General features: G+C 37.8%; 1 protein-coding gene across 1 annotated transcript in view; it reads right to left on the bottom strand.

The window, feature by feature from the left end:
• Positions 1–1618: 1618 nt before the first annotated feature.
• Positions 1619–23912, bottom strand: part of slc7a11 (solute carrier family 7 member 11) — a 25183-nt gene continuing 2889 nt past the window's right edge. The window contains exons 2-12 of the mRNA XM_036569237.1: positions 17366–17492; positions 15382–15497; positions 14931–15056; positions 13695–13794; positions 12891–12935; positions 11572–11695; positions 9732–9835; positions 8141–8237; positions 6943–7092; positions 5987–6164; positions 1619–5838 (exon numbers count right to left, since the gene is read on the bottom strand). Of these exons, the coding sequence (XP_036425130.1) occupies positions 5783–5838; positions 5987–6164; positions 6943–7092; positions 8141–8237; positions 9732–9835; positions 11572–11695; positions 12891–12935; positions 13695–13794; positions 14931–15056; positions 15382–15497; positions 17366–17492 (1223 nt within the window). The 3' untranslated portion in view covers positions 1619–5782. The remainder of the gene's footprint in view (positions 5839–5986; positions 6165–6942; positions 7093–8140; positions 8238–9731; positions 9836–11571; positions 11696–12890; positions 12936–13694; positions 13795–14930; positions 15057–15381; positions 15498–17365; positions 17493–23912) is intronic.

Genomic DNA, 23912 nt, shown 5'->3' with positions numbered 1-23912 from the left:
CTTTCAGCCTACTGCACACATTCAGGAATTGTTTAAGGAACATTTTGAAGAGTTCAAGATGTTACCCTGTCTTCCAAATTCCTCAGGATGTGGTGGAACAACAACCACCACAGGGCATCTTCAGTGATCTTGTAGAGTCCATGATTTGGTGGGTTGGCAGCGTGCACGTGTTTATAATATTTGTGCCCATCTCTGTATCTATAGTTTTCTTAGCTAGACCCCACCATGTGTTTTCTATTACCTGGGAAATGACTTTACTGAATGGCAGTTCATAAGGCTACGCCTGACAACTGACATAAACCTACACTCCAGTGCAAAAAAAATGGGCCAAGCCCAAAATATGATGTTTTTTTCTGATGGTTCTGGCTGGTCAGAGTCCAGATTTAAACCCTATAGAGAATATTTGGGCTCACATTTAAACACAAACTAGCTCAGCTGTTTGAAGCCATCAATACTGAGTAGATCAATACTGACTCTTCTTTCTGTAAATGACTGTCTGCACCTGTTTAATTCTTGTTTATTAATTGACCAATGATTTGTTTGCATTGTGTTTTGATATTTTGGGCTGGGCCCTTTTTTTCATAGGAGTGTACTTGAACATTTAGAAAGATTTATTCCATCAACACTTTCTGAGGTTAAATGACACTGAAATTGACAAAAGAAGGCTTTATGACCACAAACACTGGAAATAAGCTTTCAAACCTGTTTATGTAGGTTTAGGTCAGCCATGAAAGCCTTATGTAAGCAACATGTAAACTTATGAATGTTGCCCTTCACTGCACTTTAGACATTACTATTATTTTTACTATTATTATGTCTAATAGTGTACAGAGGTGTCTTTACTTACCTGTGAAGAGACGGATTTACTGTATACCCACATTAATGATTTACTGTATACCCACATTTACTGTGTACCCATCTACAAACAGCAAGGTAAACTTTGTTTCCAAAAGTATCCAGGCAGCCCTTCTAAGAATTAGGCTATATTATGGTGCACCAAATGTTGACACAGGTGTTCAATTAAACACACAGATTGCATAATCTCATTAGCAAAGCATTGTTAATTTAATGGGACACTCTACAGCTGCCAAGCGAGGGCTATGAGCAGTGATGGAGCTCCATCCACTACCTTTGGGATGAGTTGGAGTGATCCAGAACTGACCATCCAACATTAGTACATGACCTCACTAATACTCAATCAGATCCTCACAGCAATGTTCCAACATCCAGTGTAAAGCCTTCTCAAAAGAGTAGAGGCTATTACCATAAAAGCCCTTCAAATCTCAGGTTTATTACATATTAAGGCTTATTATTCAGAACTACAGGGACGTCAGTGCAAACTGGCTGAGCTGTTCTTATGTTATAGAAGTGTGTAATAAAACTTTGGCCCACTTAAGAGGTTAATAACCTTTCAGAAGAAATAAAGGATAAGTGTGTGTCTACAAACATTTGGACATGTATTATATATTTGTTTCTGATTTTGTTCTTGCCCATGACCTGCAAGAGCACAGAGTTGGGGATCCTTTACAAAGCATAGTATACATGCCTATCTAAACCATTACACCACTGGAAAAAGTCTTTCATTTATAATAATACATTGTACAAAAAGGACAAGAACTGTTAGTAAAACAAATTTAGACAGCTTTATTTAGTAAAGTTGATAATACACAATATGTTTAAATAGAACAATCTATTCACCATACGGATATCAAATACTGACATAGTGTAAAATAAATCATTCAAAAGTGACTAACATGGGGGTGTTAAGCTCAGCCCTGCAGAGATTAGTGTATTTCCTCCCCTAACACATCAAACTAAACTCCCAAAGGCATTGCTAATGAGCTGAAACAGGTGTGCTAAATGAGGTAGAGTGCTAAACTCTTTATTTAGAACTGGAGCCTCACACGCCTGGACCAACACAAATATGTGACTGGAAATCAACTAAATCAGGATATAAAGGCAGATATTAAATTGGCATGAGCTATCTATATACATTATATACATTATATTATTGATGTTATCTGTTAGGATAATATGTTTGGTATTAAACCACAATTGCAGAATAATTTTGGTATTTTAAACCATATTACTTTGTCACATTCTTCCTAAACGTTACAAAAATAACATATACTTTAACTTTGCTACTTAATAAAGAATAGAATAATAAAATGATTCTGTACTACTGTACAGAATAATTAAAAATGCAACAAAAATGTTTAACCAGCCCAGTGAAAATTAAAGATTGCATGTACTAAGTGTCCTACTCAGACCCATTCAAATGTTTTAGAGCAGCAGTGTTAGTAAAGTCAGAGCAGAATAGAAACCGTACCACATCATCATTGTACATAACAGAACAAACAGTGCATTAAAACTATGAGGGCTGTCGGTGTTAATATGTTAATAGCGCATTAATAAAGTGACAAACTGGTACATTGATACTACTAATTTGTTTGATGCTGTTAACGCATTTTTCTAGTTTGACCCTTTGAACCATCAATAGTTCAGGCTGAAGCCCAGCTTATTTGTCGAAATGATAGAATCCGTGATTATAGCGCTCTCGTTAAAATACGGCTTTAAAATGGCTTTTAAAGTGAAACCAGCACCTTCATCAGACTACACTGGACAGATGCTTGCGGAAGAACCATGGATGACCAAAGAAAACTAACAAAAGCAAAGTGGAGCTCCAGTTCACTTGAATATGAAAATCACATGATTTTCATATTCAAGTTGACTAATGAATACATTAATAAATACATTCTGATAAAGCACATATAGCTATAACAAAATATACTGCTATTTAAATGTGAAAACAGTTTTCTTTAGGGTCAATTTTGAGCAACTAAATGTAATTACAAAAAATACTGTGATTAATTATGATTGTTTCAATCATTTGACAGCCCCATAAGCTACTTCATACAACACTGGCCAACAAAATAATAATAAATCTACATAACAAATATATTTCAGAAAAAGCTCTTACTTACATTCTTGAAATGTTAGAACAGTACTTTGTGTACAAAACGGTAGATATTAAACTCTTTTTTTGTTTTAGAATCTTCCTTCACTTGTCTATATGCATGCACTGCATTCCGTTCAGAATGATACCATAAACCTCTTACATTCCTAAAGAATGAACAATACAGTTACTACTGTAATCAGACTCAGTTTTGAGTGGCTGAAGTCATACAGACACAGTCTGTAAATGCCTCACGGTCGTCTTTTTAGCGTCTATGACGACACAAGTAGACACGCATATGATACTTCTCCACCACAGAACAGTACAAAAAAGACATATTATGTGCAAATTCCATCTGGATCTGCAGTCTTTCTTAGTGTGAACGTTCCTCATGCAGAACTGCATTTTGAGGTATGAAAAAATCAATATAAATGTCGTAACTAACTGCTAGATGGATGGTCGAGGTACAAACATACTGCCGGCAAACCATAGTATTGAAGAGCTCATGCTCCACACTCTTGAACATAAAGGTGCCAAAAGGGTTCTTTGCAGCAATGCCATAGAACAGAGGCCTAATCCTGGTACTGGATATCTACCATGCAGCCATAATCATCCATATTCCAAAAATAATCTAACTTATCTAAAGGAGAATATAAGAACTAGGTGTGGTAGATCTCTCCAGGGTGCTAAATCTCCAGGACCAGGAATGGGCACTCCTGCCATAGAAGAAGGACCTTCGGTTCTCTGAACCTATTAGTTGTCTAAGGAAAGCTTTCAACCTGATCTCTATCTGCGTCAACAGTTTAGCTACCTTTGCCTGTATTTGCCCACACAGAACAATAATATACACTTAAAAATGATGGTTCTTCAGTAAAGAAAATAGTCCTGTATAACACCATGAACACTTTGCATGATTAAGAGTTCTTTACATCGTGAAATGTTTCTTCAGACTGATAGAGAGCATGCTATAGATAGTTCCATTAAAAACCCTCTAAGAAAAAGGTTCTATATAGTGCCAAAAAAGGTTCTTTTATTGTTACTAGGTCAAGCTTGTTACAATAGGAAAACCTTTTTGGCGCTCTCTAGAACCCTTTTCAAAAGGTTCTATATAGAACCATATAGAACACATTTTCCATCAATCTGAAGAACCATTTCACCATGTAAAGAACGTTTTTATCCTGCAAAGCGTTCTTTGAGTGTTCATGGTTCCACATAGAACCATTTTCTTTTCTCAAGAACCCTTGAAGAACCATCATTTTAAAGTGTGCATACCAGAAGTCAGTGCCAATCTGTTTTGAGTCAACATAAATTGCAAATTATGGCAACAGCTGCAGAATACAGAGATTAGGTTTATGAATGCTGGAATGTTCCATTGACAGGATCATTAGGGAACCGAAAGTGGTTCTTGTCTGGCATCACTCCAAAGGACCCTTTTGACACCTTAATTTTGAAGAGTGCACATTGTCAGTTTCCATTTCATGCTAGCGTATATCTACTCTCATGAACTGAAGCTAGCAGATGAAGCTGGCAACCACTGAATTTCCCCGAATGACCAATTACGTGTCTGTGTTGGCAGTGGGGTTCAGCTAGCTGGCATGTGCGCCATGTAGAGCAAGCACGCTGCAGGACATCTGTGACTGATCATTTTCTCCACAATTACATCAAACTGTTCATCCAAGCTGGGCTAATGTCACATCCTCGAGCAGCGTGCTCCCACTTTCAGTCTGGTGCGTGAGCCTGTCAGCGCACATGTAATTAGACCAATTTATGAATGTCCTTCTCTAACATAGAGACACTCTGACTGCCTCTTCTGCTTAAAAATGCTTTTTACAAGTTCCAAGACAGAAGAGATGTTGGATGCATATCATCGCTGTCATTAGAAAACTTGCACATTTCAGTTTTATTTGAAAAGGACAGATGAATTTTAGGCTACACTGTGTAGATGTTTCTTAATCAAAAATATACGGATGGTACAGATGTTTACAGATGTTTTACAATCCTCTGTAGGTACATCTTTTAAAAAAAGTGGTTCTTAAAGGGTTCTTTAGCATAGGCAAGGTTATATGTAGAACCGTGACATCTCAAAGAACCCTTTGAATGTTAAATGGTTCTTCTCTATGATGGACCTGTTTTACCTGCTTCCTTAAAGAAACTTTTTAAAAATGGTTCTACATAGTGCCAAAAAGGGATCAGCTATGGATGAAAGTCATAGACAAACTTCTTTTGGCACTAAATAAAACACTTTGCTGAGAGTACAGCATTTTGGAGATGTTTTCTTTTGACAGCAATGATATGTAACTACAGTTCTATAAGACTACAATAATGGAATTTGACTCAGTGTACAGCAGAGGTCCTTGGAGCTTGACCCTTTTTGTAAAAGTTTGGTTCCAACTCAAATCAACCAAGGTGTTCTGAAGCTGGATCAGATTTGTTAGATTTTAGATTAGAAACTCTGCAGAAAGGTAGATCTGTAGATCTTCAGGACTTCCACTACTGACCGCTGTAGACTACATGTATAGCCAAACATCCAAAAAATAATATGAGGCTGTGACAAAAGAAGGTGAATGCAAATTGTAGCTGCTGTGTATGAGCGCATGTACGGTTCAGAGCAGACAGTGAGAATGAAAGTGTTTTCCTGCATGGGTACTGAAAGGTCTCTCTCATTCTCTCTCGTGGTGCGAGAGAGAGTGAGAACATGTCACTCAGGGGAGTGTTTTCTATAAAACATAAAAGAGGAATGAAAATGAGGGAGGGATGAAGGGAGCATGTTCTATAAAAGAAAGAGGAATGAAAGAGGGAACGAGGGACGAGGGGGGTCAGGAAGGGTCAGTTCTCAGCAGGAACCACCTCCAGGATGATCTGTAGTGATCTGTTCACAGAGTCTGCAAAATAACACCCAAAGCAAACACAACGTTAGGTATCTCTATACTTACTGTCCAGACACTGTTTAATTGTAAAGATCTACATTTGTTGCACTGTCTGAAAACATTGTGTTGTGTCTGTATGTTCATCATGGAGATGACCACTGACCTGAGAATCTCTGGAACCACTTGGGTTTCTTGTTGAAGACAATTAAAATGTAATAAGCAGGGATTCCTGTGAGCGAGATGGCAAAGCCAATGCCGGTGTTGACCGGGTCAGAGTACAGCGAGAGGAAGACCATGAAGAAGCTTGTGAAGGAGAAAATAGCTGGGATAAAGATGGGAACCTGGAAGCAGGATGGAAACAGCATTAGAACTGATGATGGTGGACAATGTTAGGCTTAAATCTCTTTTTACCAGCACCACCAATTTCAGTACCATAACTATCATTGTAATGTGATAAATTGTTCAGATTTGCACTGGAGCTACAAGGCTAATATAGATAGTATATAACAACAATTTGGAAAAGTGCAGCCTTCAAAATAGCTGTTACTGTTATTTACAACTAAGAGATGAACTTTGGCCCCTTTAGTTATAGATAATAGCATGTCACACAGGGTCAAAAACCTTGGGATTACTTCACTGCTATACGCAGTTTGAGGTCTGTTAAGGTAGCAACTCTTCAAAATATCAGGCTTTTCACAACCCTAGGCTTATTAGTGAGTAACTACATGATTACTGTTAAGTAATAGTGTTATGTCATAAAAGTTTGGACCCATTGACGTATCCTCACCATTGAAGTGATGAAGTCAGTAGGAACTGCGTAAGTGGAATATTGTGTAATTTTGTGCCAGACTATTTCTTTAATAATAGTCAGATTGCAAAATGTTGCCTCAAACTTACATGAAGGTTATATACTACTTTCTGAAAAAAGATGGTTCTTCTATATGGAACCATAAACACTCAAAGAACCCTTTGCATGATTAAAGGGTTCTTTGCATCATGAAAGTGTTCTTCAGATTAATGGAAAATGTGCTGTAGATGGTATAGCCCTAACCCTAGCCAACTGAGATCTGTAAACTAACTGCTGCAAGAGTTTGTTAGATCTGTGTGTATGTAAATTACCTTGAAGGGACGGGGCATCTCTGGCCGTGTGTAGCGCATGTAGATGAGCCCTACAACAGCAACCCCAATGAAGAGCCAGCGTAGAAAGCTCATGAAGTTCAACAGACTGTAGAGGTCCCCCAGAAATAGGATGAGCATAGTGATAGGATACTGCAAAATACAGGAGGTAAATTCATCAGCATTTGACTTCAAAAAGCTCTAACAGTACAGTGGTGTTCAAAATGTAGCCTGGTTTTATTACCCTGTTGTAATACAAGTGCAAACACATTCCTGATACAGGAGTTTAATTCTGCACACACAGCTAATCTAGAAAAGCATGAATCTAAAGTCACCATGTCTGATTGTAAACATCGGCTAGAGGGGTATAAAGCCCCCCAGCACTGGGCTGTGGAGCAGTGGAACTGTGTTCTCTGGAGTGATGGAGCTCCATCCAGTACTGTTGGGATGAGTTGGAGTGATCCAGAACTGACCATCCAACATCAGTAGCTGACCTCACTAATGCTCAATCAAATCCACAAATCCTTCATTTCAGAAGAAATGCTGATTATCAGCAGGTGTCCACAAACTTTTGGACATATTGTTTGAGCTCTGGGCTTTTAGCTTTTCGTGAAAGCCTGCTGTGAAGTACAATTAGGAGTTTGTTCTTAAAATGGTTCATGGTTCTTCTTGCCATCATCAAAAACGGTTCTTTAATGGCTCTATTGAAAGGTTCTTTACAGAACAAAAGTGCTTCTCCAGTCAGTGACATTGATCCGCAGAAGCTTTTCAGCTTGGACTACTTTTTTTTAGTGATTCTTTAATGTTTTTTTTTTCTCCTTCTTTGTTTCTGGGATGTCAAATTTTTGACTTTATTTCTCAAAATAATGACATTTTTCTCAAAATATTCAAAAAATGATCTTTAAGTTATGACTAAATATCTTGAAATAATTACTTAATATCTTTTTAAAATATTGCATTTTTTCTCCTTTTCACTTTCACTTAGTGTCTTTAAATTATGACTTATTTCTTCAAAACATTGATTTAATATCTAAAAACAATGACTTGTTTTATAAGACACAATTTCTAACATTACCTAGCATTTTTTAGGTGCATTGAGGTGTATGTGAACATGTTGACTAGTCTAAGGTGTTTGGTAAGGCAAATGTAGTTTGATCTGCATGTGTGTGTGTGTGTGTGTGTGTGTGTGTGTCTGAATTACCAGAACAATCACAGCAGCTATCGGTGTGTGTCGGCGGACATGAATCATAGACAGGATCTCAGGAAGTTGACCCTCTCGAGACGCTACATAGAACATTCTGGACAGGAAGGAAGAGGTTTGTGTAAAGCAGACACTGATGACTCTCTGAGTGAGTTAGTGAAATGAATGATGGATCAGCAATGACACGAATAATGAAGAACAGCAGCCTGTGTGGGCTCTAATAGGTGTGTCTGAAGTGAAGCTTACAGTAGCTGACATTCACCTCCAACAGGTACTTTTCTATAAGATACTGTTAGTCATGTCTGTCTGAAAGGACCATGAATGGCCAGCAATTTGTGGGAGCAAAACACAGCAAAAACACAACAGAGTGGTCATTATTTTGAAGCTAAAGCAAAAAAGAAGGATAAAAATGAGCTTTCATATGGCCACTAAAGAAGCAGTAGTCAGCTACTGGCAGCAGGGGCTCACTGTCTGAAATAAAGGTTCTGTACGTTTTTCATTCATCATGGCACAAACAAACGTCCCCTTAAAAGTATAACAGTGGGTTTAAGGTCCAAGTGTGTACCTTAAATAAGTTTTCCCAGAGGAAGAGTACATATTTGTGCTTTTTCATGACATAATGTATTAAAACAATAATACAATGAAAAGCCTGGAGACGAGACAGGGTGTGTTGGAGTCAATACAACTTAGAAAAAATATAATAGCAATAGAATATGGTTTAATTATGCTCATTAACTAAAGGTACTGAAGACGTACCATTGAGGATATCACCCTGATGACAAGAGGGGCACCACAGGGACAGTTCAGTTCCTTTTTTCTGAGAGTGCACTGGTGAACTGGGGCATTTGGGACAGTGTGAATATGTACGATGTTAAAAAAGTTGGAATTTTGATTTTCAGTCATTCAATCATTCAAACATTTTGACTGGAAAATTGTTTTCTGATGTCTTTTGAACTAGTTTGATAAACACAGGTTTGGTCTTGGATCCCTCCTTGACACCCTCAGCCATTGCATAGATTTGTTCAAATAATAAGCAAAACTAATTCAATTTAAGTACTCATTGTAGGTTTTTAAATGCTTAACTGAACACACTGACATACTTTAAAGTATTTTCATGATTTTTACTTATTTTAATATTATTGTTTTACTGAGTTTTATCTCAGCACAGCCATCTTTGGGAGAGGTATAGACTGTTTTCACAGCAAAAAGTTTTCACCCTCATTGCTCACTAGCAGCTCAACTCAGAGTCATAACATTTCAACTGAGACAATAATGTCCTAGTTAGCCACTAGGGGGCCTTCAGGAACATAATACATCAGGTGTGTCGGTGATGGAATTTAACAAATCCATGCTATGGCTGGAGAGCAGTAAAAAGTCAGGAACCAAATCTCCATCTTAGCTAGTGTTCTTCCATCTGTATTCTTCTAACTAACATATCAATAACTTATAGGACATTTTACTGTATTCATATTTACTTGTATCAGTAGGATGTTTTAACTGGCAGGAACTCACTAAACTGCCTTAACTTGCATGACTGCCTAAGATCTATGCACAATACTGTCAACGGTACTGTAGATCATCACTTGCTCACCTGGAGATGGCAAACAGACACCCATTCATAGAACCAAAGCAGGAAAGAGCTACAAATATTGGAACTGCCATGGAGAAGTTGCCCATCAGCTTCTCTGCAAATGTCTGGGAGAAAAAGCAAGAAAGAGAGAAAGAGAGAGAGAGAGAGAAAGAGAGAGAGATTGAGGAGAGAAAACATACTTTGTTTAAGCAAATAAAAACACAACATTGATCTTCCATTTTCTTCCATTCGGAGTGTTGTTTGTGTTTATGAATAATAGGTGTGGGTAAAAAGGCTTCATCTTCCCCATAAGAGTGAATGTGTGGAGTGATGGGCGGAGAGCAACAGGCCTTAAATGAGTGCATTACGCAGGCCTAATGGGATGGGAAAGCTTTTAGAGCATCTCTGAGTCTAGCGGGAGATCTACATGCGCACACTCTCACTGCGCTGCTGTCAGTTAGAGTGAGAGAGATGTGATTACTGCAGCAGAGAAACAGACAGACGTTAAGAGTAAACGCCTCTATGAAATTACACTTACTTTCCCGAGGAACAAGGTGTGGGCTATTACAGTCATTAATGGCGGTGTAGAGTGTGATTTTAAAATGCTGGAGATTTCTCCTCTCTCATGCCGGGGAGGAGGGAGGGGGAGTAATGGTGTGGGAGATGCTCAGGCAGCTGCCTGATTACAGTGATCAGACTTTGTTCAGGTGAAATCAACAAATGTGTTTACAGTGTAAACCCGAGCACCCGTACTGGCAAGTAAACAAGACAACAAAAAGAATAAATGAAAAACTGCATTTGTGAATGATTGTCGGTTTTTCCACAGTAAATTCCCAGGAACCAGTAACTCCTGTTGCATGCATTTTTGTCAGTACCTAATAAGCAACATAAGTAGCTGCTTGGTGTCTCATGGCCACCAGGGGGACTTCTAATAATTTCTGAGTTATTGCTATACTAGTAAAAGTAACAAGTTTGACATCATAACAAACTTTCATAACTTTTTGGTGCTATATATTTTTGGAGTTTTGCGTGAAATTATATCATTTTTGGCTTTTTTTTCCCTGTTTTTTTTGTGTAATAAACATGTGTATAACAAAACATGTGTAATTGCAATAATTTCAATACTTCATTTCCGGAAAAATTTCAGGGGTGCCAACAATTTCGGCCGTGACTGTAGAACCCTTTTTAAAAAGGTTGTACACTCTTAAAAAAGATGGCTCTTCAGGGGTCCTTTAGTAAAAAAAAGGTTCTACATAGGACCAAGAATACTAAAAGAACCTTTTACATGATTAAATGGTTCTTCGCATTTTGAAAGGGTTCTTTGGGTTGATAGAGAATGTGCTGTATATGGTTCTATACAGAAACATTTTGAAAAGTGTTCTATATAGAACCAAACAGGGTTCTTCTATTGTTACCATGTCAAGCTCGTAGCAATAGAATAACTTTTCAAAAAAGTACAGCACATTCTCCATCAGTCTGAAGAACCATTTCAAGATCCAAAGAACACTTTAATCAGGCAAAAGCTTTGAGTGTTTGATTTTGTGCAGAACCATTGCCTTTACTAAAGAACCCCCTTTATGTAGTAGGTAAAGCATTTATACACTGTTGTTACTGCTACACGGGTTTGATTGACCTAAGCTATTTTAGCTGGGTAAACAATAAATATTGTATTGTCATACAGAGACCCCTTAGTGGATCTATAACTTATTAGAACCCCAAACGAGCGTCCATCAGTTTGTGGTGGTCATTGTTATAAGTTAGCCTTTACATTTACAGTACATCTGCTGGAAGATTAAAAAATCCTGCTCAGGGCCAGAAAGTCTAGAGCCCACCATGATTGTTGTGTCTTCAGTTCACTCACCACGGCAACGGCACGCGAGGCCAGTAGCTCTGCCGCTGACATCACTGTGTAGTAGGCCACATTGGCTAATGTGTAGCACACAGTGACAATCACCATGGAGATGCAGATAGCCAAGGGGACATTTCTGGAAAACAAAGTCATTACATGAACTTATTTAATTATAAATTTATTTATTTTTACTCAGACATTTTATTTTTATTTTTTCTCTTTCTTCTTAAACAGGCTGTGTTTTGATGCTTTTTCTTTGAGACATATGCAAGTATGTCTATGTGAGTATGTTATATGTAAATGACCTCTGTTCTGACTGGCTGCCCTATATTGTGCCTCATTCCTTGTAACTTCTGTATGAGTGGGCAGGGCTAAACTGCTGAAGGCTAGATAGGTGGATGTGTGTAAATCCATTGTTTTTTGTGACAACAGTTAACTAAATAAACAGTTTAAAAAATGTTGTGTTAATTCAGTGAGTCCTACACAGTGTACCTCAGTACTAGTAACATATAAAATGTGAGATTAATTTAACTTAAATTAAGCTTAAAATTCAATGTGTAATAACTTTAAAATGATTATACAGTCTATTAAACATTAATTAAAAGAAATTGATGGGCTCCCAAGAGGTGAATCATCAGGAAGATGATGTTACAACCTCATAGAAGAAGAAACATGTCATAAATCTATATTGTTTGGCTAACTAAGGTGCATTACTGAAAATTTGAGTTAGGAAAACTTTTGACTAACTAAGAATGTCCTGGAAGACCACTCAAGTTCTGGGGGGCCACTCAGGTCCCAGAGGGCCGCAGTGCAGCAGATATTACTGTATTTCTTTGCCTTATCCTCTGCGTTCAACGCATTAAAGCCTAATTAGGTAATAAGTTGAATCAGGTATGTTAAATGAGGTAGGAGGCTGAAGTGTGCAGGGATGTGGTCTTTAGAGACTAGAGACATTGATATTGTACTCCATGACAGCCATCCTCTAGCCAGTAACCAATGGATAGCTTTGGGTGGTAGAAAACTCGCAACCTAGCAATCCAGCAGCACATGTTACCATGTCAGTGTTACTGCTGTGCTGAGAATGGACCACCACCCAAGTAATATCTGGTCAACAGTGGTGCTTTTGTCAGAAACTGACCAGAGATGAACTGTGCAGCAACAAATGTGCTAAAGTCACAGTGTACACCTATTAGACTTTAATCAGCTCTTATGTTAAATTGACTGAGTGATGTTTACAGGTGCAGCCCCTTTCCAGTGAGTTTCCAGTGATGGACTGCTTTAGCCTTTTAGGCTAAACTGACTTCTAGTTCTGAATGGTGGATGGTACTGACCTCTCAGGATTTTCCACCTCCTCTGTCACAAAATTCAAGTAAAACCTGTAAACAAAGGTAGAATTTTTCAAACAGTGAGCTCAGTTATTTTTTCATCAGCTCATTAAGCAATAAAACATGACAGGAAGGGCATTAAAGCGAGTAATTTCACAGCTTTGATTTGAAGCACATGCTGAAGGTTGTTTCAAATAATTGTTTCAATAATGGAAATTTCCTCCACCAGATTACACATTGCCCTAACACAGAGTGATTATGTGGTGTTGCACTGTGAAAAGCTTTCAGGATGTCAACAATGGAAACATCAAGTTGAAGCATAAACAAACTGAAGACATATCTGCTAACCAGAGGTGGCTTTCCTGGCTACTTTAATAGTATTCAATGTAAATGTTACAAGATAACATTGGCAAATTATGATTAACCAGCTTACTATAGTGGGGTTGCATTAATTTAGTCCCACTTTGTTTGCATAGCACCCTATAGATTATCTACATATGTTGGAATTATTAAGAAACTATCTGAAGATACTCAACAACATTAGAGTCAGGGTCAGGATTAGGACCCAGGGTTAGGTTTAGGTTTTGGGATTAGGACCAGGACTGGGGTTACGGTGACTTGAGGGATATTTAGTAGATATTTATTTGAATATAATAATAACCAATGGAAGCTAAACATGTACAGTGGGATGTCCAAATAAAGTGTCACCCTTATTGTTGTCACTCATTTGTTACTTAGCAGGTATGTTGAAAATAATATGGTGTTATTACCAACATGGGCCCACTTTTCTACCAGTTATGTTGGACTCACCAGCCAGCATAGGCATACATCCCTGAGTAGAAGGCAAGGGGCAGGCTGGTCAGCTGGACGGTGTCCACTTGAAATGCATTGTGGAAGTTTTTGGTCTCTCCTGCAGAAATAAGAACCCAAACATGTGACAACAGCAACTTTCATCGACCAGATCAAGGAGTTAAGATGAATGAGTTGTCAGTTCTCAGTGACATTATGTTCCATTCCTCTTTTGATTAGCCATCAGTGACTAGATGACTACAAAGCAAAGATGATTGGCACTGAGGTTTTGATATAAAGGACAAGGTCTATCTTTCATGAAAGGTGAAAGCACAGTGAACTTACAGAAGTGCTGTCTCAGGCTTACATAAAGAGAGTTCCCTTTTGTGGTTTGACAGCTTAATTAGCTCCTAGCAAGGCTGTTTGGCTATCATTGCTTTGTTCCCAGTCACGATGCTGGACATCCCCTGCATATTACGGTGTTTTCTTCCTCTAATAAACAAGTTAGCTATTTAATCTTTAGAGAGAGTTATTTATTTTGTTTTGCTGCACTATTCATATGTAATTACATAATTATATATTAAACTACACTGCAAAAAAATAAAATCATCAGTAAAATCATCTTAAGTCTAGTCAATATATCTAATATTTCTGATTTTGAGACTGCTTTAAGCTTATTATAAGATTATATAACTTCTTTCTAGATATTTTTACTTGTATTAAGTGATTTTAATGAGTTAAGTTATCTCACTATGTTAGCAGATAATTTTGCTTATTGTAAGAAATAACTAGAGAAGTATCTAGAAATTAGTTAATTATATAATAAGCTCGCAACAGTCTAAAATGTGAAATACTATATATTTTGACAAGATCTCAAACAGTTACACTTACATTCTGTTTCATCAGGTTTCAGTCAGCATTTCATATTTTTCCCATTGGCTTCAATGTCAAACTGATAATATGTGGCAATAAATGTAATTTTTGTGTTTGTTTCCTCAAATTCAACTGATGATAAACTATCTTATCTTCTACATACAAATACAAATGTGGCATGGATTGAAAAATAAGAATCTGCACTTTAAACAGAATTCATGCACATGTTTCAATGAGCTATGAGTAGGATGTAATTATTGTATTAATAATATAATATAATATAATATAATATAATATAATATAATATTGTATTAAGCCATGATTTTATTATCAGCAGCAATAACTGTGACCTCTGAGGGCTCATAAGCTTTTTCTGATGTTTACCTTTAAACAGCTGGTACAGTCCTGGGATGATGATGATGCCGATGGCCAGCAGTTTACTGAATGCGAGGAAGATCTGCAGCCTGGCTGTCCAGCTCACACTCATACTGTTAATGTACATCACTGTAGCTGCACAGACAGAAGACAAACCATGAATGTGATTTGAGTAGAGTAGTACAGGACTGATATTTACACATGCAGTGCAGGATACAGAGATCTAAGCACAGCTTCCTTATTTGTTTATGCAGGTGTTATTTACATAAAACTTCTAGAGCACCAGACAGAGAGTCTGTCTATACTCAGCCCAGATGAAAAGGCCTGTGCTGTAACTGTGAGATTAAATGTAACTGTAAGATTTTTGTAACTGTGGTTGCATGAGCCATTTTTTCTATGAAGCTAAATCTAAAACATGATAGTAATACTAATGATGAATGTTCATAAAGTATAGCCTTACTGATTCCGATTGCTGTGGTCAGCTTGATGGCCATCTGAGGGACTCCACACGGCATAAAGATCGGCTCCAAAATATAGCGGGCAAACGCCAGAGAAATAACAGCCACACCTGCAGGCCTGAGAATACATTCAAATTAATCAAGTATTACAACACAGTAATAATATATTTATAATATGCAGTGCAAGGAAACACGCCAACAATAATAGTAATAACATATAATGGTATTATTATTATTATTATTATTATTATTATTATTATTATTTGTTTTAAAATCTACTAATGTTAATGTTATGAATATAAAATAAAATATATACAAAAACAAAAATGCATATAAAAATATCAGTGTAAATAAATATAAATAAAAACGTGCATAAACCTAGAGACTATTATAGTATAAATAGTACATAATAGTAGAAAATTGATTTTAATGTAGTTTTATAGTCCACATTACAGTATCATAATATTGTTCTTGTTGTTTTTGTTGTTGATTTCTGATGGTTGGTGTTTTTGGCACCCTCTAGCTCTGCAATACCAGGATGTACCTTTACCCTTGGTGATTACCCCTGGCTATAAACAGGTAGGTTTTACTTTACTGACAGAGGCTCTTTGCTTGAGAGCTCTATTCTTTTTGGCTGCCCTGTATTGGTCCTCATTCAAAAAGTCTGGGCTGAAACACTCTTTACAACTTTAACATGATTGGATGGGGCTAGACTGGTGTTATCTATAAAAGATTGTTAAAAATTAAGGCTAAAGTATGTGCTGATATGTATGTGGTTCCCCTCCCTCTTCTCTCCACATGCTTCTTCTGATGTTGTAAATCCTTTTTATTTTGCACTGTCTAATGAAGATATTTAGCTCAGGCTTGGGCTCCATTACGTTGTGTGTGTTTCTTACGTTGTGTGCGTTTCTTTCTGGATTGAACTCCCACAGGGTTCAGTAATTAGTCACAGTTAGTTTAACTGGGATTATCTGGGGTTAGTTCAAATGGGATTATCATGGGTTAGTTTAATTGGGATTATCATGAATTAATTTAACTGGAATTATCAGGTAGGTTAGTAAAACTGGGATTATCAGGTAGGTTAGTTCAACTGTCTCAACAATGTGATCATTGTGCATTATTACAACTAGTAATCCAATTATTATAAATTTTCACAAAACTGACTTCCAATTATGTGCTAAAACAGGTCATAATGCCTAAAGCTTAATGCTCAGTGAACAAACCATGTAGAAGAGTGTAATTTGGGCTTTACTGAACAAAGAACAAGACATTGATAAACCACCGCATTCTTTGAACTAAAGTGTTACCTTTTAATCTTGCAATTGTTTAGTTTTGGATAATATAGGATGATAACAGCACTGCTGCAGACACAGGCTATAAACTCATCATATTCTATAGCAGGACATAACACATTGGAAAATTATCTGGCAAGTTGCTGTTGTCTTTCTGTTAGCAGGGCATCTCAACACGACCTTCTGAACAAAATGGATGAGAAGATAATAACAGTGTTAATTCTATTAATATAATACTGTCATCAATCAGCTCAAGCCCAGCAGCTGCACCTAATAAAACAGGCACTCAGTGTAAGTGAAGTACTATAGCATTATGAGGGAAAGCACTGCAGTGGGTTGTGTAAACAGGCCCCTATATTACTGCATGTGATTTGTTTTTGTCTTATGTAAGCCCACTTTCTCACTTATTAAAAAAGGCACAAAAGGTAAACTCGGGAAGCTGTTGTTGTTGGACGTGGTCTGAGCCAGTTCCTGATCCTATGCGTGAGAGGTTCATGCGATGAAATCTGCAGAAAATCCTCTTCACCATTTGGGACAGAGTCGAATTTACTGTATTTGCTCCAGTGCTCCCAACATAAGCCTCTTCATTTCAGCAGCTCATCCACATGGTTACCACAGCCAGGCTCAGATCTGAGTATGTGTGTTTACTGTAGCTCTATGAGCTGCTGGACGAGGACAGTCAGGCTTTACTGACCTAATGGCGATGATGTCCGCCCACAGCTGCACGAAAGCCACCTGCGGGCCAAAGGCCTCCAGAATGTATGTGTAGTGACCACCAGACTTCTTGATGCTGGTGCCCAGCTCAGCGTAGGACAGAGCACCTGGGGGGAGGAGAGAGAGAGAGAGAGAGAGAGAGAGAGAGAGAAATGGGAAGGGAAAAGAAAAGAGGATGAACATTTTCTGAGAAACTTAACATGATTTATTCAATTTAGAGGGTTTAATTTCAACCGCATGTAAAATTACAGCAGATCAGCCTAATGAAAGACTTTCCTATTGTTCTGTCTGGCACACATATCATTGCTGTCATGTCAAAACTTTGACACTGTAAACTTCAGCTGCCTCTTACACTGTGTGATCATTTAAGAATAAATGGACCAATATAAATGCTGCAATGCTTACATTTATTTGATATGTTTTATATATATATTTAGAACAGAGGTAACAGAGGTAATGATCTAACAAAGTGAAAACTTCATAGATGTTTGTTTCATTTAGTTATTGTTTTCAACATATTCGAACAAGAAGACTGTGCTCCGAATGCCCTTGCATGCTAACTTACACATTCAGCAATAAAAGAAGTCGTGTGTATCTTTTACACAGCGATAGAAAACAAGGTAGCTCACAGAAAGCTCCAGTTCTATCTGCTGATATGTTTAATTCTGGTCAACGTGGACATGCTTGCACCATAAGTCTTCTGGCAGCAGATTTAAACAAGTTTAGGGGGCCATCACCAAATTGTCCAATTGGATCCCTAGCGAGATGCTCAGTTCTGTAGTTTTAATCATTTTTGAGGCATCACATTATGTGGCGGTTTATATTAACCTCGCTGCTGGACTTTAGTTACATTTAGGGACTCATATGCCTTCAAAGAGGGGGACAATTATTTATTATCGCCCACCATTAATTCTTCAGTGATATGAAGCTGAAGTCAGCTATTCACCAGCTTCTCGTTCACTTTTTCCCATTCCACCTAAGGCACCAGAATGTAACTGCTGCATCATTTAAGGTGTAAAAGGAAATTTAGCTAGCTAGCTACCAAGACATCAGCTACTACTAGCAACATTTTATGCCTTTCATGAAGAAAAGGACCATAATACATTGAACTGACATTAAACTAAGATATTACAATGGTTATCGTAATTTTTAACAGAGAAAATTATTACATTTCTTTGGTTGCTTGCACAGCCATCTTGCCAGTTTCTCATTTGGAGTGTCTCTGAAAAACCTCTGTTTGGCGGGGCATGTAGCCCTAACACTTCACCCTACCCCTTTGTTTCAACAAAAAATCGGGACACCTTACCCTTAGACGTGAACACACAAAATGGAGGGCCAGGGCTGAGTGGTAGGGGCGAGGGATGGAATGGGATTGGACCTTAATGGTGTAGCCTGGTGTGATTACCTGGACTGGAAACTAAACTTCAGTCTACTGTGTGGGATGGTGGTTCACTATACCAGCCACAACAGCAGGTCTTTTCCAAAAACGGCTCTTTGAAAACCATCCATTGAAAGTTTCTTAAGATTATCTTACCTTAAAGGTTTTCTAAAGCAGCTGTTCTCAAACTGGTCCTCAGGGACCCCAAGACTGTCCACTTTTTTGCTATGGGTCCCTGAGGATGGTTTGTAGCACTATGTTTGTTCTTCTGTGGCACTTATTCCAAAAAAAAATGTCACATTAAAAGTTTAATAATAAAGTTCAATAATCATCTGTGCATTGCAGTTATACAGAATGACATGGCTATTGTGCATTGCTGTCTCCATTGTGCAAGAATAATAATAAGTCTACAGTTTAATAACCAGTGTGTGGGTGAGTGCTTGACAGCATTTGGGTGAAAACTGTCCCTCAGACCAGTTAGTTGTGCCTGTCTTACTGAAGTGTTTCTACAGCTACTCAAATGCACAGAACCCGGTCAGCACCTGGGAAATGAGGTGAAAGCACTGTGAAATTAATTAGATCCTTAGATCAGTTCATTTAGGTTGCGCTGCCATGAAAGACTTCTCTCAGACCTCCAAGAATGTCGGCAGACTCCCTTGATGAACAATACGCATATTATTACTCAAACAATGAGATGTTTCTTTCAAGCAATGTTTTGTAGCAGTGAGTCGACAAGTAATGTTGAATTCCAGAACTGACTTGTGGAGCTCGCATGAGATTGTTAGAGAGTTGATATGGTGTGAGGAATTCAGCAAGAACGTCTGTGCACTCTAAAAAATGCAGAGTCTAAAGTGCTGGTTTAGGCACTTGGATGGTTCTGCTGGGTTTTTTCTCTCTCTCATTTTGTTACCCAACATTTAGGTTAATGGTGTGAATCAGCTGCTGAGTTACTTTAATCAGCAGTTGGGTTTTTGTTGCCACTAGTTAGCTTTCAGAGTGACACAAGTTTGACTTTCCAACGACAGAGGGCAGTGGACACATAGAAAATTTGGTATTTCAGATTTAAGGTGAGTGCTTCTTATTAATTCTGATAAATTACTGCTTATGAACATGTTGTTTGAAATAATATTAATGTTGCATTTTGTTTAGTTACAGTTTTCATTTGGCTTCATGAAGTGAAATAAAGTCCTTGCCTGTACGTCACCTGCAGTAAGTAAGATTCAGTAAGTTAGATTCAGTAGTAAGTTGACCTAGATACAGTAGTTTACTATCAGGGCAGTATATACACCGTTAGAAATAAAGGTTCTGTGCAGGTACATTTTCGTTCATCAAGGTACAAACAATGTAAATGTTCCCTCAAAGCTCCAACAGTGGTTTCCAGGTGAACAAAGTACAGAACAATAAAATAAAAAGCCTGGAGATGAGACTGGGTGTATGGAGTCAGTACAACTTAGAAAATATCATTTCAATGGATCATCATACAGTTACGCTCCCTGACTTCCCTGAGATGTACGCTTGAGGCTTTCACCCCAGTGACAAGAGGGGTAGTGCCCCAATGACAGTTTACTACTTTTATCTTTGGGAGTGTATGAGAACTCAGGATAAAGGGGGAAAAAAGGTCATACATTTTCCACACACATCCTAATTTTCACTATTTTAATAGTTTTAAAAGCACTTTGTTCCAGCATGTTGTCAAAAGCTGCATTAGTAACTAGTTTAAATCATCAGGAGCTTAGATGGCATACAGACAGACAGACAGACAGACAGGTTACACACTGTTCTTTTGTGCAGATTTAGTTGTCACAGTACAACTGTTCAGATAAAATAATGAATTACAAAATGATAAACAATCTTCTGATAAATTATGCTTTATCTTTCAATTTGATTTCAGTTTAATGCACACTAGCACTAGCAGCTCCAAGTTCTAATGTTTTGAGTTTTTTTCACTAGTGTGGGACCTTCATCCTGCAGTAGTCTAGAGGAGCAGAAGAGCACCTTCCTCTTTGTATAGGAGCTTGGAACTGGAAATTATCTGTGTATTGTTGCTATGAGTGGGCACACTTTGGAACAGCAGACCCTCCTCAAGGCTGCTGATCATAGTAATCATCCAACATCCATGGTAAAATTAACCCGGCACTGAGTAAAATTTTGATCTAAATGCTTGTTCATAATGCATTTTTTTTTCTTCAAAACTGTGCACTAAAATTTGCAGAACAGTGCATGTTTAAGTTTGTGTAGGATATGTGAACTTATGCAGCTTTCACAGACAGGCTGGTTTGAGTATTTCTATAACTTTAGAGTTACTCAGAATAAAACAGTAAAGAAAAAAACATCCAGTGAGCAGCAGTTCTGCGGACAGAAGTGTTGATGAGAGAGGTCAATGGAGAATGGCCAGACTGCTTTGAGCTGACAGAAGGGCTACAGTATAGCAATAATAAACCTGCTTTTGGGAACCAAAGAGTGTAAAAAACTGTGTAAACCTTCTAAAAACCTTAAATAAAAGATAGTAAGATAGTTTTTTTTAAAACTGTTTTGGTCTTTGTATACTCTTTTTAGAATTGTAAAATGTATAAAATAGGACAGCAAGTCCAGACTTTTTACTGATACTGTTTGTCCACTCCCGAAATCACATTTTTACCGTATGGAACTACATGGAAAACAAAGGGTTGGGGTAAGAGTGAAGTGTGTAAGAATGGACTGGCTGGTAGGCCATCTACATTAGAGTTTAGCTGGCAGGAGGTGAGTGCATGGGTATGTATGTAGCGTCATGGTGCTGTTCCTGAAGGATAGTGGTAGCAGATCGGCCCGGGAATGAAAAGCGTGGCTCTAAATTCCCCCGTTCTTCAAAGCCTGCAGGCAGCAGTGCACAAAAGAGTGCTGACAAGTGTGAAATGACTTCTGACACACACATGAATACACACACGGTTAAACAATACTGCTTTGACACACAAATGAATTCATGCCCCGTACACACAGCCATCAACCTCGACAGCCTTGATTCTGCTGAGAAAATAACTGCCAAGACAATACAAATCTCTTTGTTTCTGTTCCTCTATCGTGCACATACATGCACACACACACACACGCACACACACACACACACACACACACTCTCACACCCATAGTCTCTCTCACACACACACATATACTCACACACACAGACTCTCTCACACACACACTTACACACACACACTCACACACACTCACACACAGACTTTCTCTCACACACATACATACACTCACATACATATAAGACATTGACCTTTGACCTTTTGTCAAGAATTTCAGTACTATAATATACTTTGAGTGAATATTTGCAAGCTCTAAATGTAAACTGCTCAATGCTAAACATTTTGTTATTATTTTAAGTTAGTGAACCACCATTACATTTATCTGCAACACAGTTTCTTATTATGCCCTTATAATGCACTTATTAAGCCTTATATTGTCAGTTCATGGTAATTAACTGCCCATTACTGCTTTATTAAGCAATAACTAGGCTGAATTAAGCATTTCCAGAGCACTATTCACACATTACACTTCATATTCTTTTGCACATGTTAATATGCCCCATCAAGCCTAATGAGACCTACTGAGGCTTAATATGCCAGTAGCTTGTAGTTAACAGCCTGCCTATCACTGCTGTGTCAATCAGTAACTAGCATGACTTTCCAAAGAACTTTTATTTGTGTATTACTCATTATAATCTTTGCACATTATTCGATGATATGAGGATATCCAGCTAGTGCTTGATAAGACAGTCTATCAGGTACTGACAGGAAGCTCTGTTAATAAGCACAGTTTATGCATGTTCAAATGAGGCATATACTCCAGAACCTACACACTTAAAAATGATGGCTCTTAAAAGGTTCCTTAGTAAAGGCAATAGTTCTATATAGAACCACAAGCACTCAGAGAACCCTATGCATGATTAAAAGGTTCTTTGCATCATGAAAGCATTCTTCAGATTGATGGAGAATGTGTTTTATATGATCCTAAGGGTTCTATATACCTCCAAAAAGGATTCTGGAGCTAATTGGTGAGAAGGTAAGCACATTATAGATGAAATTATTTGGTAAGGATTGTGCACACAGTTATTATAAACAATACACAACTTAAAGTTCTCTGAGAAATGTTTAATTCACCTGCTTAATACAGTAGTAATGGGCCAGAGCCAGTCAGTTAGCAGTTATGGGTTTGATAAATTAGTGTCCAGCTATTGGCTTAATAGTGCTTTAAAATGGTCTAATAATGCACCCCTAAAATGTTTTGTAAAGAATTATGCATAACATTGCTAAATTCACTCTAGCTTATGCTTAATAAGGTAGTAATGAGCAGCCAGTCAATTACCAGCTATAGGCTCAGTAAGGCTTAACAAATTCACTATAATACCCCGTATATAAAAGTGTTAGTAAACTCATTGCTGAAATGAAGGCTGTGTGTGCTCTGTGATTGATTTAATGGGCCTAAAAGGTCAAGGCCCAGCTAGATATCACATTCAGTCCTGTTCCTGAGGGCATGGGTAGCTTGGGGGGATGCCAAAACATGAATAACTGACAGGAAACTAACTGAATAAACAAATAAAGGTGAACACCACCTGACTTTAGATGAAAGCAAACAACAGCACCTTCTATTAGAGGAAAGCAAGGAATGACAATTGCATGTTTTGTTCTTGTTATTAGCACCCACCTTATTAATTTAGCTTAAAACAAGGTGTGACACGGCTGTTTTTTCAGTCTAAATACAGCATGTCTCATGTGAAACACACTGAGTTGAGTTCTAGAGACAAAACATGAGACTGGAAACTGTGGCCTACAAACCTTCAGCACCTTCAGCACTCTTACTTATCATTTCAATGTCATAAAAGACAATCAAGTGTCACAATCAGTGCTACTACCATTTGTTACTACTCATATACTTTTGTTCATTGTTATAGATAAAAATGTGTCAGGGCTGGTTCTCTGTTTCTAGTGGCAGTTTACTAAAATATTGGGTCTCACTTTATTTGGATAGTCCAATATAGTCCCCTATAGATTATCTACAGATGTTCACATTGTTAACAAACTATCTGTTGAACTTCAGTTGATTCTTAACAGTGGTGGGGTTAGGGTTGGGATCTGGACCAGGGTTAGGGCTAGGACCAGGGTGA

This window comes from Colossoma macropomum, unplaced genomic scaffold (assembly GCF_904425465.1).
Source record: "Colossoma macropomum unplaced genomic scaffold, Colossoma_macropomum, whole genome shotgun sequence".
Lineage (NCBI taxonomy): Eukaryota > Metazoa > Chordata > Actinopteri > Characiformes > Serrasalmidae > Colossoma > Colossoma macropomum.
The sequence above is the reverse complement of the archived record's forward strand: the minus strand, read 5'-3'. Positions and strand labels throughout refer to the sequence as shown.